A 16,189-nucleotide genomic window follows, 5' to 3' on the forward strand; every position below is an offset into this window, starting at 1 on the left:
GTAGGGTACCGCGTCGCCGCGTAAACTACGGCGTAGGCTCTGCGTCGATTTAACGCAGAACCATAATTCGGGCGTGATCCTTTGTGTACGCTGCTGCTACCGCGGTGTGAATCAGGGACGGGGGATGAAGATAACGGATCCTACCAGCTGAGGGGAAGAAACCAATAAATACATCCATTTCTCTTTTTTTTTTGTTTTATTGATGCGCACATGTCCCCCTGGTGTCGGGGTTGCGGGTTTGAGTCCCCGTGAGCGGTGCTGCTCGACGAGAGCTGCCCGGGTTGTGCAGGCGACGACGATGCATCGTTGCAGGATTTATTATCCCGGCGTGTCCGACTGAGATGGAGCCCGCCCGGCTCAGATGGAGCTGCTAGCGAGCTAACGGAGCCGGAATCCGGTGGACCTGGGTCGATATACTGGAGCTTATGCGGCGGTTTCTGCAACATTATTATCACATCCTTCACGTTTTGATTGACTCAACATGCCGGTGCCGGCGGAAAATCGCTAACTTACCCCCCACCCCCGTTTTAAGTTCCCTGCTTGAGGGATTTGTCCTCGCTTTTCACAGTTGGTGACACCTTTCGCCGTCCTTGGATGCTTCAGTGACCTTAATTGGGTGAGTAACGTGAGCTACCGGACTTTTTTATTGCAACTAAACTCCCAGGGTGGGACTACACTCTGGATGGAGGAAACACCGACCAGACATCCATCGTCTGGCGGGGAACCTTTGCTTAGTGTCCCCTTAAATGCCAAAACAACTCCAGCTTTTCTGTTGCCTCTGTTATTTTTCGTGTTTTTGCAGGGATGGTGAAAGCCACATGTTGTAATTTGGGGCATGTTTTCCAACATCCGTCCCTCGTCGTGCTAATGCCGCGTTCCATTTGTCCTCGGAAGTGGGGATTTCCCAGTTCCCAGTTGGTTTTTTCAACTGGAACGCCCCTCGAAGTGGGATTTACCACTGGGAAAGTGGGAGAGTCCCCGAGTTCAGATTCCAAGATGGCTGCCCCGGTTATAAACAGTAGAAGAGAGCTCTGTAAAAATTCGTAGCTCTTCATTCTAGTTTTGGTCACACTAAATCAGTCGTATACAAGTATTGTTCGGCATATATGTGCTGCTATAGTGTAATTTACATTTTTCATGTGGTATATGCGAACTACACACTTGTTTACCTACTTTGTAACTGGAACGCTGATAACTCGGCTGTGACGTCATTCCCAGTTCCGAGTTCCGACTTCCGAGGTAAATGGAACGCAGCATAACTCACCCTGCTGCTAACTAGCATGGTGTCAAGTCCTCCACCACGTCCTTTTAAAGTCACGCCTGAGCGTTCATTTCTGTTTTATCTCAGCGGCCAATCGGCAAGAAGTCACGAATACCAAACAACTGTCTACAGAAATAATTCATCCTGAATGATAATCGGAACATAGCGTCCTCTATGCGTGTGTTGCATATAAATTGCATGAAATAGCCTTATCCTCAAATTGGTTAGCAAGTGCCTCATAAAAACACATCAGATTCTTTAACCTGGCAAGTTATTTCAGCTACTGCAAATGTTTACTTTGCAAGGGTTTATTCATCTTCACATTTCTTTGCAGACGTACCTGTAGTATTTGTCAGAGGGTAAAGTTGCAGTGTGATTCTTTATTTAAATGCAAGTGTCAATACGGCATTTCTCCACTGCAACTTCAACCCTTGCATGGGAAAAACAAACCCATTTAAGTCAAACATTTTAGTGACTTTATATCTTGGATTGTTTTGGACCCCCATGTATTCTGAGACCTCAGGATTGATTTATTCTGCAGCATTAGTGTGAAAAACAGCACATTAGTGCTGAAGATGCTGCAGGTGAAGTTGGTAGGAACTTTTTCATGTGCAATTTAAAATAGGAGGATATCAAGTAAATATGAGGTGTAGTGACATGATTTATGTGGAAAAAAAAGGTATAAAATCCCTTTTTTTTTCTTTAACCTGGCAAGTTATTTCAGCTACTGCAAATGTTTACTCTGCAAGGGTTTATTCATATCCACATTTCTTTGCAGACGTACCTGTAGTATTTGTCACAGGGTAAAGTTGCAGTGTGATTCTTTATTTAAATGCAAGTGTCAATATGACATTTCTCCACTGCAACTTCAACCCCTGCATGGGAAAAACCAACCCATTTAAGTAAAAATTATATCAATAGTGGCAGAAAATTTTAGTGACTTTATATCTCTGACTGTTTTGGACCCCCATGTATTCTGAAACCTCAGGATTGATTTATTCTGCAGCATTAGTGGGAAAAACAGCACATTAGTGCTGAAGATGCTGCAGGTGAAGTTGGTAGGAACTTCTTCATGTGCAATTTAAAATAGGAGGATATCAAGTAAATATGAGGTGTAGTGACATGATTTATGTGAAACAATGTATACAATCCCTTTTTTTTCCCCCTTTCCATTCCTGATGTTGGATATTTAAACACTTGCCACTTACCGTATGTGAGTAGGGGGGGTTAGGTGGGCAAATCACTCTTTAGTTTAGCTGAAATCTGACTGTCACTCAGCATAGCCAAGAATTGAAGACAAATGGTTTAAAATTCCAAGGAAACTGATGGCAATGTTCTGCCATTGAGGGATTAGCTCGACTGGGGTTCATTTCCATTGTCTTCTTTGCTTATAAAGGTTTCCACATTAAATGACCTGGAAGTGTGTAAGTGGCAGTCCCTTTCAGTCACAACATCCAAAGTATTGTTGAGCTATTTTCTTATGCATATTGGGACTTGAAATTCAGGAAAATACAGTGCTTTTTTTTTTTTTGCTGTTTTTTTGCTATTTTTGCTAATGGCATTAATTTGCGAATGTATTGTAACAGAGGAGGATTTTTTTTTTCTTGTTAAAGACATCTCTTTATTAGATCCACAAAAAGTGATATTGGTTGTCCGAAAATGAAAAACTCAAACATGGTTTTAACAATACCCACAATATAACTTTTTGGTCATTTTTTAGACATTTTAGTGACATGGTATGAGAAACACAGCACAAACCTTATAATTGGAAAATGAACATGCAATAAATGTGTTTTCAAGATCCTTTGTGTTATTTTGAAACTCTGTTGTATTAAATCACTAGCAGTCAAAATGTGGAAAGTACTTCCTTCTGAAATGTAGAGAAGTAGTTTATATGGAAGTACTCAAGTTAAGTGCAAGTACCTCAAATTATATTATTTATTCTGTATTTAAAAATCTACTTTCCGACACTTAAGAAAAAGAGTCTAACCGTATGGTGCATCAGATTTGGACACAAATAAATATAAATAATTAAAATTGGTGACCAGCTGACTTGAGAGACACTTGTTAATCAAACTTTCTGATATCAAAGCTTTCAATTTTTTATCCCATCCGTGGCATAGGTATGAAGTTGAACATTTATTTAAATAGTGGACAAATGAGTATTGTTTTGGATAATATTTGAACAGTACAATTAAAATTCCCATTTGAGTCATAGCGTGCGTGTGTGTGTGTGGTACAACTTCTGCTTACTTTGCACATGTTTGTCCTTTTTCTGTTCTTACTGTTCTTTGAATTGACTTTCTGTAACCGAGATTACCTTTTTTTTTGTTATCTACTAAACGAAGTGAGACACTAATTGTTCGTGTGTGTCTGTTGCAGACGGTGTGTATCAGGATGGCACAGCTTTTGGACGGGGCAGGCAAACTGGGCTGGGTTCTCCTCAAGTCTGTGCTTCGTTTCTTGTTTATGTTCATCAACAACTGTGCAGCCATCCCATCCTATTGCTTATATCTGGTGCTTCTTCAGCCCCTGAGAATATGGGACCGCTCCACTTTCTGGTACATTGAAGGAGTCATGTTCAAATGGCTACTGGCCATGGTGTCTTCGTGGGGCTGGGTTGCAGGTTATACAGGTAAGACACTTTAACCTTTATGCCACTCTGTCATTCTGTTGCATGCACCAACGTATTTGCATAATGGTATTTACAGCCTACTGTTGCGTAGCAGCACAATTTTAATCTAGTTCTAACTTCATATATTTACCTGGAAGTCACAAACCTCTGTTTCATTGAAACATACATGAACTTAGAGAGAACAGATGGTTTAATGAAACTGGGCAGGAATTTCTGTTAGCAGGAGTCCAGAATAAAACGTAGGTGCCTGGAAGTGTAACAGAACTGACCACCCCCTACATCTTCCAGGCATTGTGTCGTCAGTGTGGCGACAGATGCAGTAGGACTCGCTGACATAGCCCCTAATAAATAAAAGGAGGAGATGGCAGGTGGTGACATCAGAAATGGCTGCTGTTTATACCTGATGAACAGTTAGCACATGCTGCTGACCCTTCCAGGCCAACCTACAGCCAGTTATGGTGGTCTTAGTAAAATTAACAGCACAACAAAACTTATTCTCATTAAAATACAAATAATAATGTCTGTCAGGACTTTATTCACACCTCAGAAGCTATGCTCAAAAGTTAAAACACTGCTAATTGCAGTGATTACAGCTACCCATTCGCTATGCCCCCTGCCAATCAAAAGACTACACCCCAAATTAATTCTTAAATATATTGCTGTGTATAATTTTATCTGATGTGGTGCAAAAAATTGACCCCCTTCTACAGTTTTTATGTCTGTAAAAATCTATGTAAACCAAAATTTTGTTTTGTTTAAAACCAGGCAGGAAATATGGTTGTTGTTGTTTTTCGCTGCAAAGTAGGACATTTTGTGATGTCATTTGGGTTGAGTGTCACTTTTGGAGGCAGCTCCCAGTGGTCAGTCTAAGAACTGCAACCTTTTCATAGTTGTTTGTGAGCTTCAATCCGGACATTTGAATGTTGGTGCTTGGATCATTGATGCATTGTGTTTGCCGTAGCACATGCTGCTGTGATGGCGAGGAATGAGAGAGAAGAGGCTGCTTGTACTTGAAGAATAATATCAATCAATCAAACCAACTTTTTCGTATAGCTTTCATACCACTTGTGCAACACAAAGTGCTTTACAGAATTAAAATGTAACTTCCAGAGCACTTGAATGTCGTCTTAATGGCACTTAGCTACACTAATTGAAATACCGTTTATCTACACCTACTATGTTACTGCCGCTTGATTGTATTCCTCTGTTGTAAGTCGTTTTGGATAAAAGTGTTTAGTAAAGGTAATGTAAAACAATAGCACGGAAATAGTCATTAAAAACAAAAACAAAAATTCTTGCCTCCAGGATATCCATTCAACATATAGTCAAAACCATCTCCAGGCAGCTTTTTATTGTTCCACCCTTGAGTACCTAATCCAAAACGGGGACTTACTTTGGCCGCTTATAAGTTTCAGAAAATTCTCAACTGAATCTAAAAGAATTTCGCCCTGGGATTCATAAAGTATATATCTAGCTCCTTTTTAACAAACCATTCCTGATAATGGAAAATTTAAAACCCTTTAAAACTACTCCAGACTCCTCATTAAAACCTGCCTTTTGAGATGATTGAAGACATTTCAAAAGGTGTCACTTTTGTTGATAGTCTTAATTAGCACAGTTGCTGTTTGCTTTAGTTGTAACTGATCATTCCAGAATAATCGCAAAAACTTGCTTTGGTATGTGTGATTTCATGAAAACAAACTTCTTTCTTGGAACATGTCGTTCAGTCTTTTCCTATTTGGTCTGTGACCTATGTGAAATTATGTGCTTTTAGTACATCTGAACGGGGAGGACAACTGCTCATACAATTAGTGGATAACTAAATCACTTAAAAGGTAAATATTTAATAAGTGAGCAATTTTACCAAAAAGGCCAGGACAGAAGTTTGCTCATTAACTTGCAGTGCTAAGTGACAACTAAACAGACGGAGCAGAAAATGTTCTCACCTGACACAGCAGAACATCAGTGTTGGTGGATTTCTCTGTCGGCTTGTTGAATATCTTTTAAGTGACACTGACCTCTATGGTGTTAGGTTGCACTGAGCTGAGAGGAAAAATGCTTACAAATTGCTAAATGTTAAACATGGGACACAACAAGGCTTGCTGATTAATAATTCAAACATTTTAGTGTATGGAATACTGGTGTTGGGTAGTGGGTGTTGCAGAGTGAGTTTGTACGCAAAATGCCATTTCATCATTTATATAAATCAAGTTTAATTTAGATCATCACATGGCAAAATATGAGGTCTACAACCTGGTACTTACACAGGTTGTACATAAACTCACACATGTATAGTTTGGTGCATGTTACATTCAGATAGCAGCTCAATGGTATAAATGCCTTGTTTTTTGGCTTCTTTCATGGTTGCTCCTTCCGATAACGCAACCCAATCACAAATGATGCATAATCAGCTTTGCAATTCATCTTTTGAGCAGCAGTAACATTCTGCCATATAATCATGAATTTCAGTGCAATGTGCTTAAATTCATGTGATCTCTCCGTCATGTATTTACTTGAAACGGGGAAAAAATAAGATTTCAATGGTACTGCTTGAGAATGTGGGACACAAAGCCAGGGGTCTGACCAATCCCTTTACAAACCTTTAACCTTGGGTGTGAAAATAGCCGTCAGCACTAGGTTGGAGCATTCTTGCTGTACAAGTGTAACATACCACAATGGTCTCCAAAATACAGGTTCAGATAGTACGTCAGGTTTTCTTGTGTAACGAACTTTAGAAAACATCTCCATTTACTTGAGGGGTGGCGCTTCTCAAAGCTGGTGATCAAGTGTGTGTGTGTGTGTGTGTGTGTGTGTGTGTGTGTTGTTAACAAGGCATAATTAGCTGCTTGATAAATAAGTCAAAAGCCCAGGCATGTGTGAGCAGAGTAATGGGTGAGAACCTGCAGCCAGGTGAGCGTTGCATATTTGTTCATGTTATGTAGTGCTGCACTATACTTCTCACAAGGAGAAATGTGTAGGTGAAGTGCTGTGTTGTCACAAGAAATGACACCATCGCTCTGGTGCTGCTGCTTCTTACCGTGTTTGTTCATACTGATGAAACAGTGGTGTATCACAGCGGTTGGTGGCGCATCAGTAAATGTTTAAAAAGCATGCAGCTACCGTGGAATCGGGAGTCACGGCAGTGTTTATGTCTTAGAGGGGTGTGTTACACTGTGCCATCTCTCACACACATACACGCGCACATGCACATTGATTTGGCACAGAGGAGAATAAACTTTAAGACATTCACGCTGGTACTTTACAGGTAAAACCACGAAGGTGCTGTACATGTTCAAGTTTGGACAGACTGTGAGGATTTGATAGGATAATCAAATGTCCCTGACTTCATTCGTAGTCACCAGTGCACTTGTCCATTGACCCATTTCACATGGAATTTGCTTTGTTGTAATCTCAGTGAATACATGAGTCTTCCTATGTCACATATATCCTCAACTGTGTCCAGCCAGTTCTTCAGAGTGGGGGAGTAGTTGGGATTGCCTTCTCGGTTGCAGCTAATGGTGTTTATATAGATATCTGTCCTTACCTTTTACACTCAGTATAAAAATTTGAATGATTGGTGATGACATTTACTGGGTTTGATAAATGCCTGGAGGAGGGAGTTAAAAATTAACCTGAAAAGGATAAAAACAGCGATAGCTATACATGTGAATGTACGCATATGCAGTGCTCAGACATTTGCTTTATTTGGACTGCTTTCAAACATGGACACTGTGTGAATAGTAATTAATCAGGGGGGATGAGTAAATTCAGGGACTCTGAATATTAGACTAAATGATTTTAGGCACAGGCCAGCGAGCTATGTGAGGTTTTGTGAATCTAAAGGGGGAATATCCGCTTATTGCACCCAAAAAGAAAGACTGAACTTTTGATATTCCACTTCCAAGGTCATAGTTTTTACAGTCACAGTTCGCGTAACCATTGCAAATTATGTCTGTTCTTTATAATTCTTTTTGCATTTTTTTTTTTTCTAACTCTCACAACTCTGCATGCACAGAGCTGAACAGCGGCCAGTCTAGGCTATAGATTTATCCTCTTTCAAGGAAAAAAAAATACTGTTTGCATTGTTCATTCATTTGTCCAACAAATTTTTTATCATACCACTAGAGATGGATAAAAGTGACAGGCTAATCTTAACATCCTAATGTTTTATTTATGACCTGGTGTAACTTTGGTAAAAAGCTTTTGTCTTGCGTTTCTATTCAAGCTGCACTTAAAGCCAAGAAATGTTTAATGTGTATCAGAACACAAAGAGCTTGTTGAATTGTTGTCAGAAAGCTGAACTTTGGTTAACGATCAGCCACGAAGGACGTTGCACCATCCCATCGGAGAAGCAGAACAGTGGTTCTTTGTAGATATCAGATGATTTTATCAGCACCAAGTACCGCTGTAAACTCTCTGCACTTTGTCATAGATGCTTAGTTCCAGGCATTAAATGAAGGGTGATTATGTCAGGAGGTGAATGCTCTCTGTCTTCTGTGTTTATCAATAAAAGATTCCTGAACTCTAGACTGAAACTCAGCTAAGAGCTACATCCTGCATTCATTCCTAATTAGACAAACGGAGGAGGGAACCAGAACTTTTAACAGTGTAACAGACAGTATTTGCTGCCAAGGGGCTGTTTTTTCTGGAAGATGAGCTACAGTATTTGAATAAGCACGTAATTGATGAAAAATAATTATACACATCCATACAGTATACCAAACAACGTTTTTCCTTTTTTTTCTTTTTCAAATGTAACGCTGATGGCTTGGAGGTTTTCTCTGTGACATACATTCTCATGCACATGTCACAAGGTCAGCTGTTGAGTGGATCTCAGCTATTAGGATGTTCAATGTCACATTTGTTTATGCCATTCATTCACAACTTAAACAGCTGAGCCTAATTTATTTGAAGGAGGGTTTTTTGGGGGGGATTTTGTTAAAACTGAAGGACAAGCTGACTGAAAGCATGATAATATTGTATCACCACTGCTGCCGGCTGGATGGCCTCCCCTCAGAGTGCACCATGAACCCATTCCCCAACCCTGCAATGCGTTTTATTTCATTATGTAAGCTAATGGCATTGTAAAAGGATACAATTAGCAGCTGGAACTTTGTTTTTTTTTTATAACAGATTTAACAATTATGACTTTATTTTGGTACGTTTTTTGCTTTTTTTCAATAGGAAACAGCCAAACTGCTGGGATGTCAAGACCCATAACTATGAACATATTAGTTTTCACCTTTAGTTTATTTTGTTTCAAATGCAGCTTTCTAGCTTATCAAGGAGACATACACTGACATTTTTCAAAACTCTCAAAAGTTGACAAAGTGCCCAGAGGTCTTAATGAAATATCTGTGAGTCTGGTCATAATGTTTCCGAAACATATACCACTTTTCAACCTGAGTTTTTAGTATGGCAGTTATTTCAGGAACCTAAGTATATGCTCAACAGTTTAATAAAATGAAAAAAAAAAGACAGGTGTTCTACAGCCGTCAGTTTTGTTTCTGTGTCCCAAACCGACAGGCTTATAGAATTGAACTTCTATTTAACATCCATGTTTTTATACTGGAGAAATACAGTGCAGTAGCAAGGAGCACGTGTAAACTCCACATATCTAAGTATTTTGATCCATTTTAGGTGGAGGTGCATCAGCTGAGGATTTCTCAAACAATTCAGATTTTATTTCTTTATTTTAACTAAGGTCAATAAGGACCGATTCCAACTTTGGCCAATTGTGATAATCTTCCTAAGAATTAGAGTAGATGACATACAAAATAAATTTTGCAATGTTTGTGTAATGTTTTATTTTAAAATTCAGCCGTTAAAAATGACATAAAAACAACAATTTCTACTGCAGCAAGTTATAGGGCTTTTTCTCATTGTAGCTTGAAAAGCCAAATTATTATAAATTAAGAGAGCTATATTCTTGAACATTGAAATTTGTTTAAAATCCAACTGGAGAAGAAATAGTACACCCTGTTATGCACAAGCCATAGGCTCTTACACCTTTGTTTTGTTTTGAAACCGTATTTGAACGGTATTTGGTCTGATGTGGCTGCTACAAGCTCTCAGCAGTAGACGAGAATAGGAACTTAAGCCAGCAGGATGAAGTTTTCATTACGTGTTGCATGAGGCGGTGATCTGTCAAGAGTTGGGAAATCAAGATCAAAGCCAGTAAACATGCACACTTGTTTCCTGTTTTGGTCTGTGAATATAGTGCTCTGGTGAGACACAGAAAAAATGTTGACAAATAAAGACACTAACACAGCAGCTGGCCACACAAAACAGTAAGGGAAATTACAAAAAAACAACATCCCCTTTACAAAGTACCGTTTTGCTTCAAACATGTTTTTTGCAGCTATAGTTCCCGAGCGTAACCAGCCTTACCCATACTAAACCAACTGCAACAGTAGCAAATAAAACACTAACTACAAAGTATATTATCAAAAACATTCTAGAATGTGAAACGTCAATTTTATTTTTGTCTTCTATATGCATTGTTTGTTTCCATCGAGTAATGCTAATGTTTCATATTTAAGCTGATCACAAGATAAAAAGGGTAGGCACTATAAGCTACGGCTTCAGCCTACACCTTTTCGGCAAAAGCAATGTTTATTTTACTTTTTCATTTTGTTTTGTAAAAAACGTGTACAAGACCAAAATAAAGATAATTAATTCATTCCAATATGTGTCGAGCGGTTATTTATTAATCAATCAACTTTATTCGTATAGCACGTTTTAAAAGCCACAGGGTTAGCCAAAGTGCTGTGAATTAAGACAAAAGTGGATAAAGAAAATACGTTTTTTTTTAATCTTGTTAAATGCACCAGGTGATTAATGTTCATCCCGCCTTTTAATGATATTGATACATTTTATTTATAAGCGCTGTGCATTAGGGCTGCACGATTCTGGACAAAATGAGAATCACGATTTTTTTGCTTAGAATTGAGATCACGATTCTCTCACGATTTTTTTCCAATATAAAATGTATTGCACTTATTACTTTAACTTTGCAACAGCTGAACAAAAATATAATAACAATAAACATCTCTTGTCTTCTTTACACAAACCTTTGAATAATTTAAACAATAATAACAATTTTGAACAATATTTGTTCCTCCCTGAGTTGAACACCCTTTCAGAAAGGGGACTTGTAACAGACCCTGTAGTTCTGAGGCAACAAATTATTCCTCTGGCTGGGATGAACCCCCCATTGCCTTTTGCTGCTATTAAGAAGCTGCCGATACAAAAGGTAAACGTTACAAAAAATATGATGGTGCCTGATAAAAGACTGGCATCAACTTTGTAACAGCTGACATTGAACATAAAAACAATAAACATCTCTCTTGTCTTTAAATAATTTAAACAATAATAACAATTTAACAATATTTGTTCCTCCCTGAGTTGAACACCCTTTCAGAAAGGGGACTTGTAACAGATCCTGTAGTTCTGAGGCAACAAATTATTCCTCTGGCTGCTTTTTGCTGTAACAGCTGACATTGAACATAAAAACAATAAACGTCTTTCTTGTCTTTAAATAATTTTAACAATAACAACTTTAACAATATTTATGTGCAATATGTGTCAGGTGATGAGAAAGGTAGATGTTTCTCCAAATGTAATCCAAAATCATTAACAAAATATAACAAACATGACAACATGATAGTTGACCATGACAGGACTACAACAACCTAGAACATAGGCCTAGTCCTTTTTTTATGCAGCTATCTTAAAAAAAAAAAAAAAAAAAAAAAAAAAAATTTAAATCGTCATTTGGAAATGAGATTGCGTTCAAGCATGAATCGAGATCGCAATTTTTTTTAACGATTAATCGTGCAGCCCTACTGTGCATAAAAGGACACTTTCCAACAAAGAGAGAAAACTATGGATATGCCCCCTTTATTTTAAGCCAGTTAGCATCATTTATGTCACAACCAGGAGGGTCTTAGAGAAAAGCTCATCCATATCAATCATAACCCCAATCAGCACTTGTATTGCCTTGTACTTGTGAAATTTATGGCACAAAAATGATCAAATTGAGGATTGCTGAGTACTGGGTCGTTTAGTAGCTGACGCAAATTCACTGTGGATCTGGATCCCTTTGCAGCTGTAACAGCTTGTGCTTTTCATTTGCTAAAGCCTCCGTACACCCACTGAAGTGTTCCCAGACGCTTGGCTGATTGGACTTAGTCTCTGGACCGTGTGGGTGTGCACAGATCATTTTTGACATTTTCCTGACAGTCGTGAATCAACTTTGTCGCACCTGTTGGAGTGAGACCATTTGTAGCTTGCATTCTTTTCACTATTTTATATTATTATTATTATTGATGATGATGTTGTTGTTGTTTGGGGACATTTCTGATATTTGTCATTTTCTGTCCTGTTTAACCTGAACACCACTGGGATTATGAATTATTACTCTGCTTCTAGAGAGGCCTTTACCACACTAAGGACAATAACAGAAGAGTATCTTGTGATTAAATCCATGGTGCAAAGCTGCTGTTACAACAATGACTCGGTACGCTTTTGAAAGCTTTTATTTGGAAAAAGTATATTTTTATGTCTTCCAACAGAATTTGGTACATTTTCAATGTATATAGGACATGAGAACATAGTGTAGGTTGAGACTGACTGAAAGTAGTGTCTGATTGTACGAATGAAGGAGTGAACCATTGTGGAATAATGGGCCTGCAGCTCATGTTCAGTTGAGAGAGCGAGAGCATGAATGGGAATTAACATCCCTTTTGTTCTGAAGCTCTGGTAAGTGCAGGCTGATGTTTAATTCCCCGGTGTACTGAAAGACTGTGGGGTAATTATGAGGATGAGTGGAGTATTATGTTGTAAGTCTACAGTATGCTCCAGATTTGTTGGGATGCAGTTGAATGAAAGTAAATGAATGGCAAAACTTGCCAAAGTTCAAAAACGAGGCCAAGAAATTGCAGGGGCAGTAGAAGTAATGCATTTGATATAATCTGAGATGTCATCATAGTTGCATTCACTGAGTGACCGTTATCAACGGTTGAAGTGCAAAAACACTGAAATGGGGAAGTGCTGTTGAGTAAATTGACTTTACTAGGAAATTCAGTAGAGGTTATCTTTTTATAATCGCTCTAAATTTTACACTATCTGGAATGTAAACATTTTGGGGAGGATAAAAGCGCTACACTATATTGACAAAGCATTATTAGTATCTCATTTAAAGTCTAACTGCAGTTTTTTTTTTTTAAATTGGCTTTGATGGAAAAGAAACATGCATAACAACCCTTTTTTTTTGTCTTTATTTGGTATAGGTTTTGTATTTTTACCAGATGTATTTTTCAAATACAATTTTTACAGAAAGTGACTTAACGTATATACAACGTTCCAAAACTAGGTTTAGTTAATTGTTAACTTTTTGATGGATGGCTGAGGCTGCTGTTGCATTAAATGATCCGTACAGTGCTGTAGCACGATTGACCTCAAAAGTCTGGTGTATTTGCTGCGAGTGAGAGTTCTCCATTCCTTGCTTAAGCTCGGGACGATTTCTGATCTCTGGCATGGTTGGATGAGCTGTGCATGGGTACGGTATGCGGGCAAATGCAAGAAAAGGAGGGTGTGTATGCAAAGTATGCATGACATGTGCATGCAGTAGTTCCTCATGACAACCTTTTAACCACATAGTAACATAATCCAGAAATGAAAAGGGGAAAAGGAGGAAAGGTGGGGTTTATTAGAACTAAGAAGAAAAAAAAAAAAAAAGGAAATTTCAGTTAGTACCAGTATCTTCATATTTTCTGTGCTATTTTTCATTGCATTTGTTCTCTGGGACCAAATCCAATAGTACACAAGTGCTAAATCTTATAATGTGATAATGTACATACAAGCAGCAATTGTGCTCAAGCATGTACCTGGGCATGACAACTTGCCGTGGTGTGCTGAGCTCATAATCATACTTATAACTCGGTTTTTAAAAATTAGACTATACATTAGGGGTCACGGTTCAGTACGTACCTCCGGTTTAAGGTCATGGTTTGGTTCATTTTCGGTACAGTAAGGGGGTAAAAAATCCATAAAAATTGCATTTTATTATTTATATATTATTTTATTATATTATTTTATTTAAATTTCAACTTTTGCAATCAATGATTTATACATTTTCTTATAAAAATGAAACGTAAAAAAATAAGAAATATTTATAAAAATAGGAATAAAAAATAAAATACTGCTTAAATATATTACCAAGTCCTCCAATAAATAAAACAATCTTAAATTAAACAAAATACAAAACGTGTTTAAAACCTGTGTTCTTAACAACGGTCCTCTCCTACTACAGGGCTGTTTTTTGGCCCAATAGAGGTTCCTGGAGGCCACATTACAGGGCTGTTCCCTGTGTAGAATTGAGGTAAACATGAATATCTGTAAATGTAATTTCTAGACAGCTTTATGTAGGTGTTTTTTTTTTTTTTAGATTGGACCACACGCTGGTGTTATTTCAAGTTGTGTTATTGGCTCCAAGGTGCCTGAAGCCGAGATTAGGGGAGGGAAGAGAAGTCAGGAGGCGTTACTGAGTGGTACTGCGTAACACGACAGCCCTGCTGTTGTCTGGTTGGCTTCGCTGGTTTTACCAATGTCAGAAGGGCTGGCTGATACAGCGCAGGAGATGGATGAATGCTGCCCTGAATAAGAACAGGATTTGCAGCGTAATGTTAAAAGAACACGTGACACGCTAAATTGAGGTTATAAACACGGGATATACGGCATAGTAAAAGGGGCTAATGTATGTGGCTTAGGGCTAGGGTCTGTTGAACCATCAGTGAGAGTTTAATATGCTCTGAGACCAGATGTCAGTTATTGCTATGTAGTCAGATCACAGTAATGATCACTTTGCCTCTGGAGCAAACATTTTGGAAATAATTTAATCTTCATCACCTGCATTCCACAAGGACACACTTTGCCAAATGTGGATTAGATGGACAAGTTGTTGCCGTGCAAAGATGCCATATTTTCCTCACTATAAAGCACACTTAAAATCCTTATTTTTTTTCTCAAAAATCGGCAGTGCACCCTATAATCAGGCGTGCCTTATGTATGAAAATAGACCCATTCATTAATATCGCCTTATAATGATCCGTCGGGACCTGTACTGGATGATTCTGTTGAATGATGATGTAGGGGGGATTCTGTTTTTGTTTTGTTTTGAGTTTTGTGCGTAATGTTTTTTTATGTTGTTGTTTTGTCTGTATCTTTGTCTGCTATGCTTGTGGGTTTTTTTTCTTTCATTGTTTTTTATTTTTATTGTACATTTTATTTACAGATAACTGTATTGTTGTAATAATTGGAAAAAATGTCAATAAATATAGTGTTAAAAAAAAAATATCGCCTTATAATGCGATGCGCCTAATGGTCCGCAAAATGCTGTACTCGGAGATGCCAGTAAGAGCTGACAGGACTTGTTAAGTGAGCTTTTAGTTTTGGAGTGTTTTGACGTTATCGTTTTTTAAACATGAGACACTTATTCTGGTGTAATTAGTGCTGTCATGCATGAGACTTGGTGAAGCTAGAGCAAATGGGAAAACAAGTGTGGTGGTGGATTTTGTGTGTTTTGGACAGTGCCTCAATTGGTATGCTGTGTTTTATGTTATTAGTATGTTTTTTAACAGTGCTTGTGTTTGGACCTGGAAATATCTGCTTTATTTTAAATATTTGCTATCGTGCTGAGTTGAATGAGAGATTCTCAACAGCTGCTTATTCGTCCCTGGAGCACTCCTTCCACTGACATTGGTAATTTTCCTCAAGCAAGCCAGATTTTTGCTCTCCTGTTGATACACTGCCTTGTATGTTGTTCTTGAAAGTCATTGGCGATTTGGTGATTGTGCTACTGGATCTAAAATCATTTAAAGGGGACATATTATGGCATTTAATGTATATTTTAAACAGGCCTTGAATGTCTTAAAACAATCTAAAGCTTGTTTTTTCTACATAAATCAGAAATTCAGTCTCTGGGCCGTGTTTTTATTTTTTCCGCTTCTAAAGCCTTTTTCTGTGCTTCATTTTCAGGGCGGGGGGGGCTATGATAATGAGGCTCTGCGCTGATTGGCTGCTTGAATGACGTGTAGCAGGGGAGGAGACAAACCGTCGCTCCGGGGAGAATAGCAGCGGCTGCGTAGCAAAGCGTGTCCACGGTTCTGCGTTAAATCGACACGTACCCTACGCCGTAGGCTCTGCGTTGGTGTAACGTGGAACCATAAATCAGCCTTCAGTCACCTCGTCTTCAAACAGGAAGATTGAATTTAATTCTAAACAGTTACACC

The 16,189-nt window shown here is 38.4% G+C and overlaps 1 protein-coding gene across 1 annotated transcript in view; it reads left to right on the forward strand.

The window, feature by feature from the left end:
• The first annotated feature begins 111 nt into the window (after window positions 1-111).
• Window positions 112-16,189, forward strand: part of lpgat1 (lysophosphatidylglycerol acyltransferase 1) — a 55,919-nt gene continuing 39,841 nt past the window's right edge. The window contains exons 1-2 of the mRNA XM_061746766.1: window positions 112-616; window positions 3,644-3,896. Coding sequence (XP_061602750.1) covers window positions 3,659-3,896 — 238 coding nt within the window. The 5' untranslated portion in view covers window positions 112-616; window positions 3,644-3,658. The remainder of the gene's footprint in view (window positions 617-3,643; window positions 3,897-16,189) is intronic.

This window comes from Cololabis saira, chromosome 18 (genome assembly GCF_033807715.1).
Source record: "Cololabis saira isolate AMF1-May2022 chromosome 18, fColSai1.1, whole genome shotgun sequence".
Taxonomy (NCBI): domain Eukaryota; kingdom Metazoa; phylum Chordata; class Actinopteri; order Beloniformes; family Belonidae; genus Cololabis; species Cololabis saira.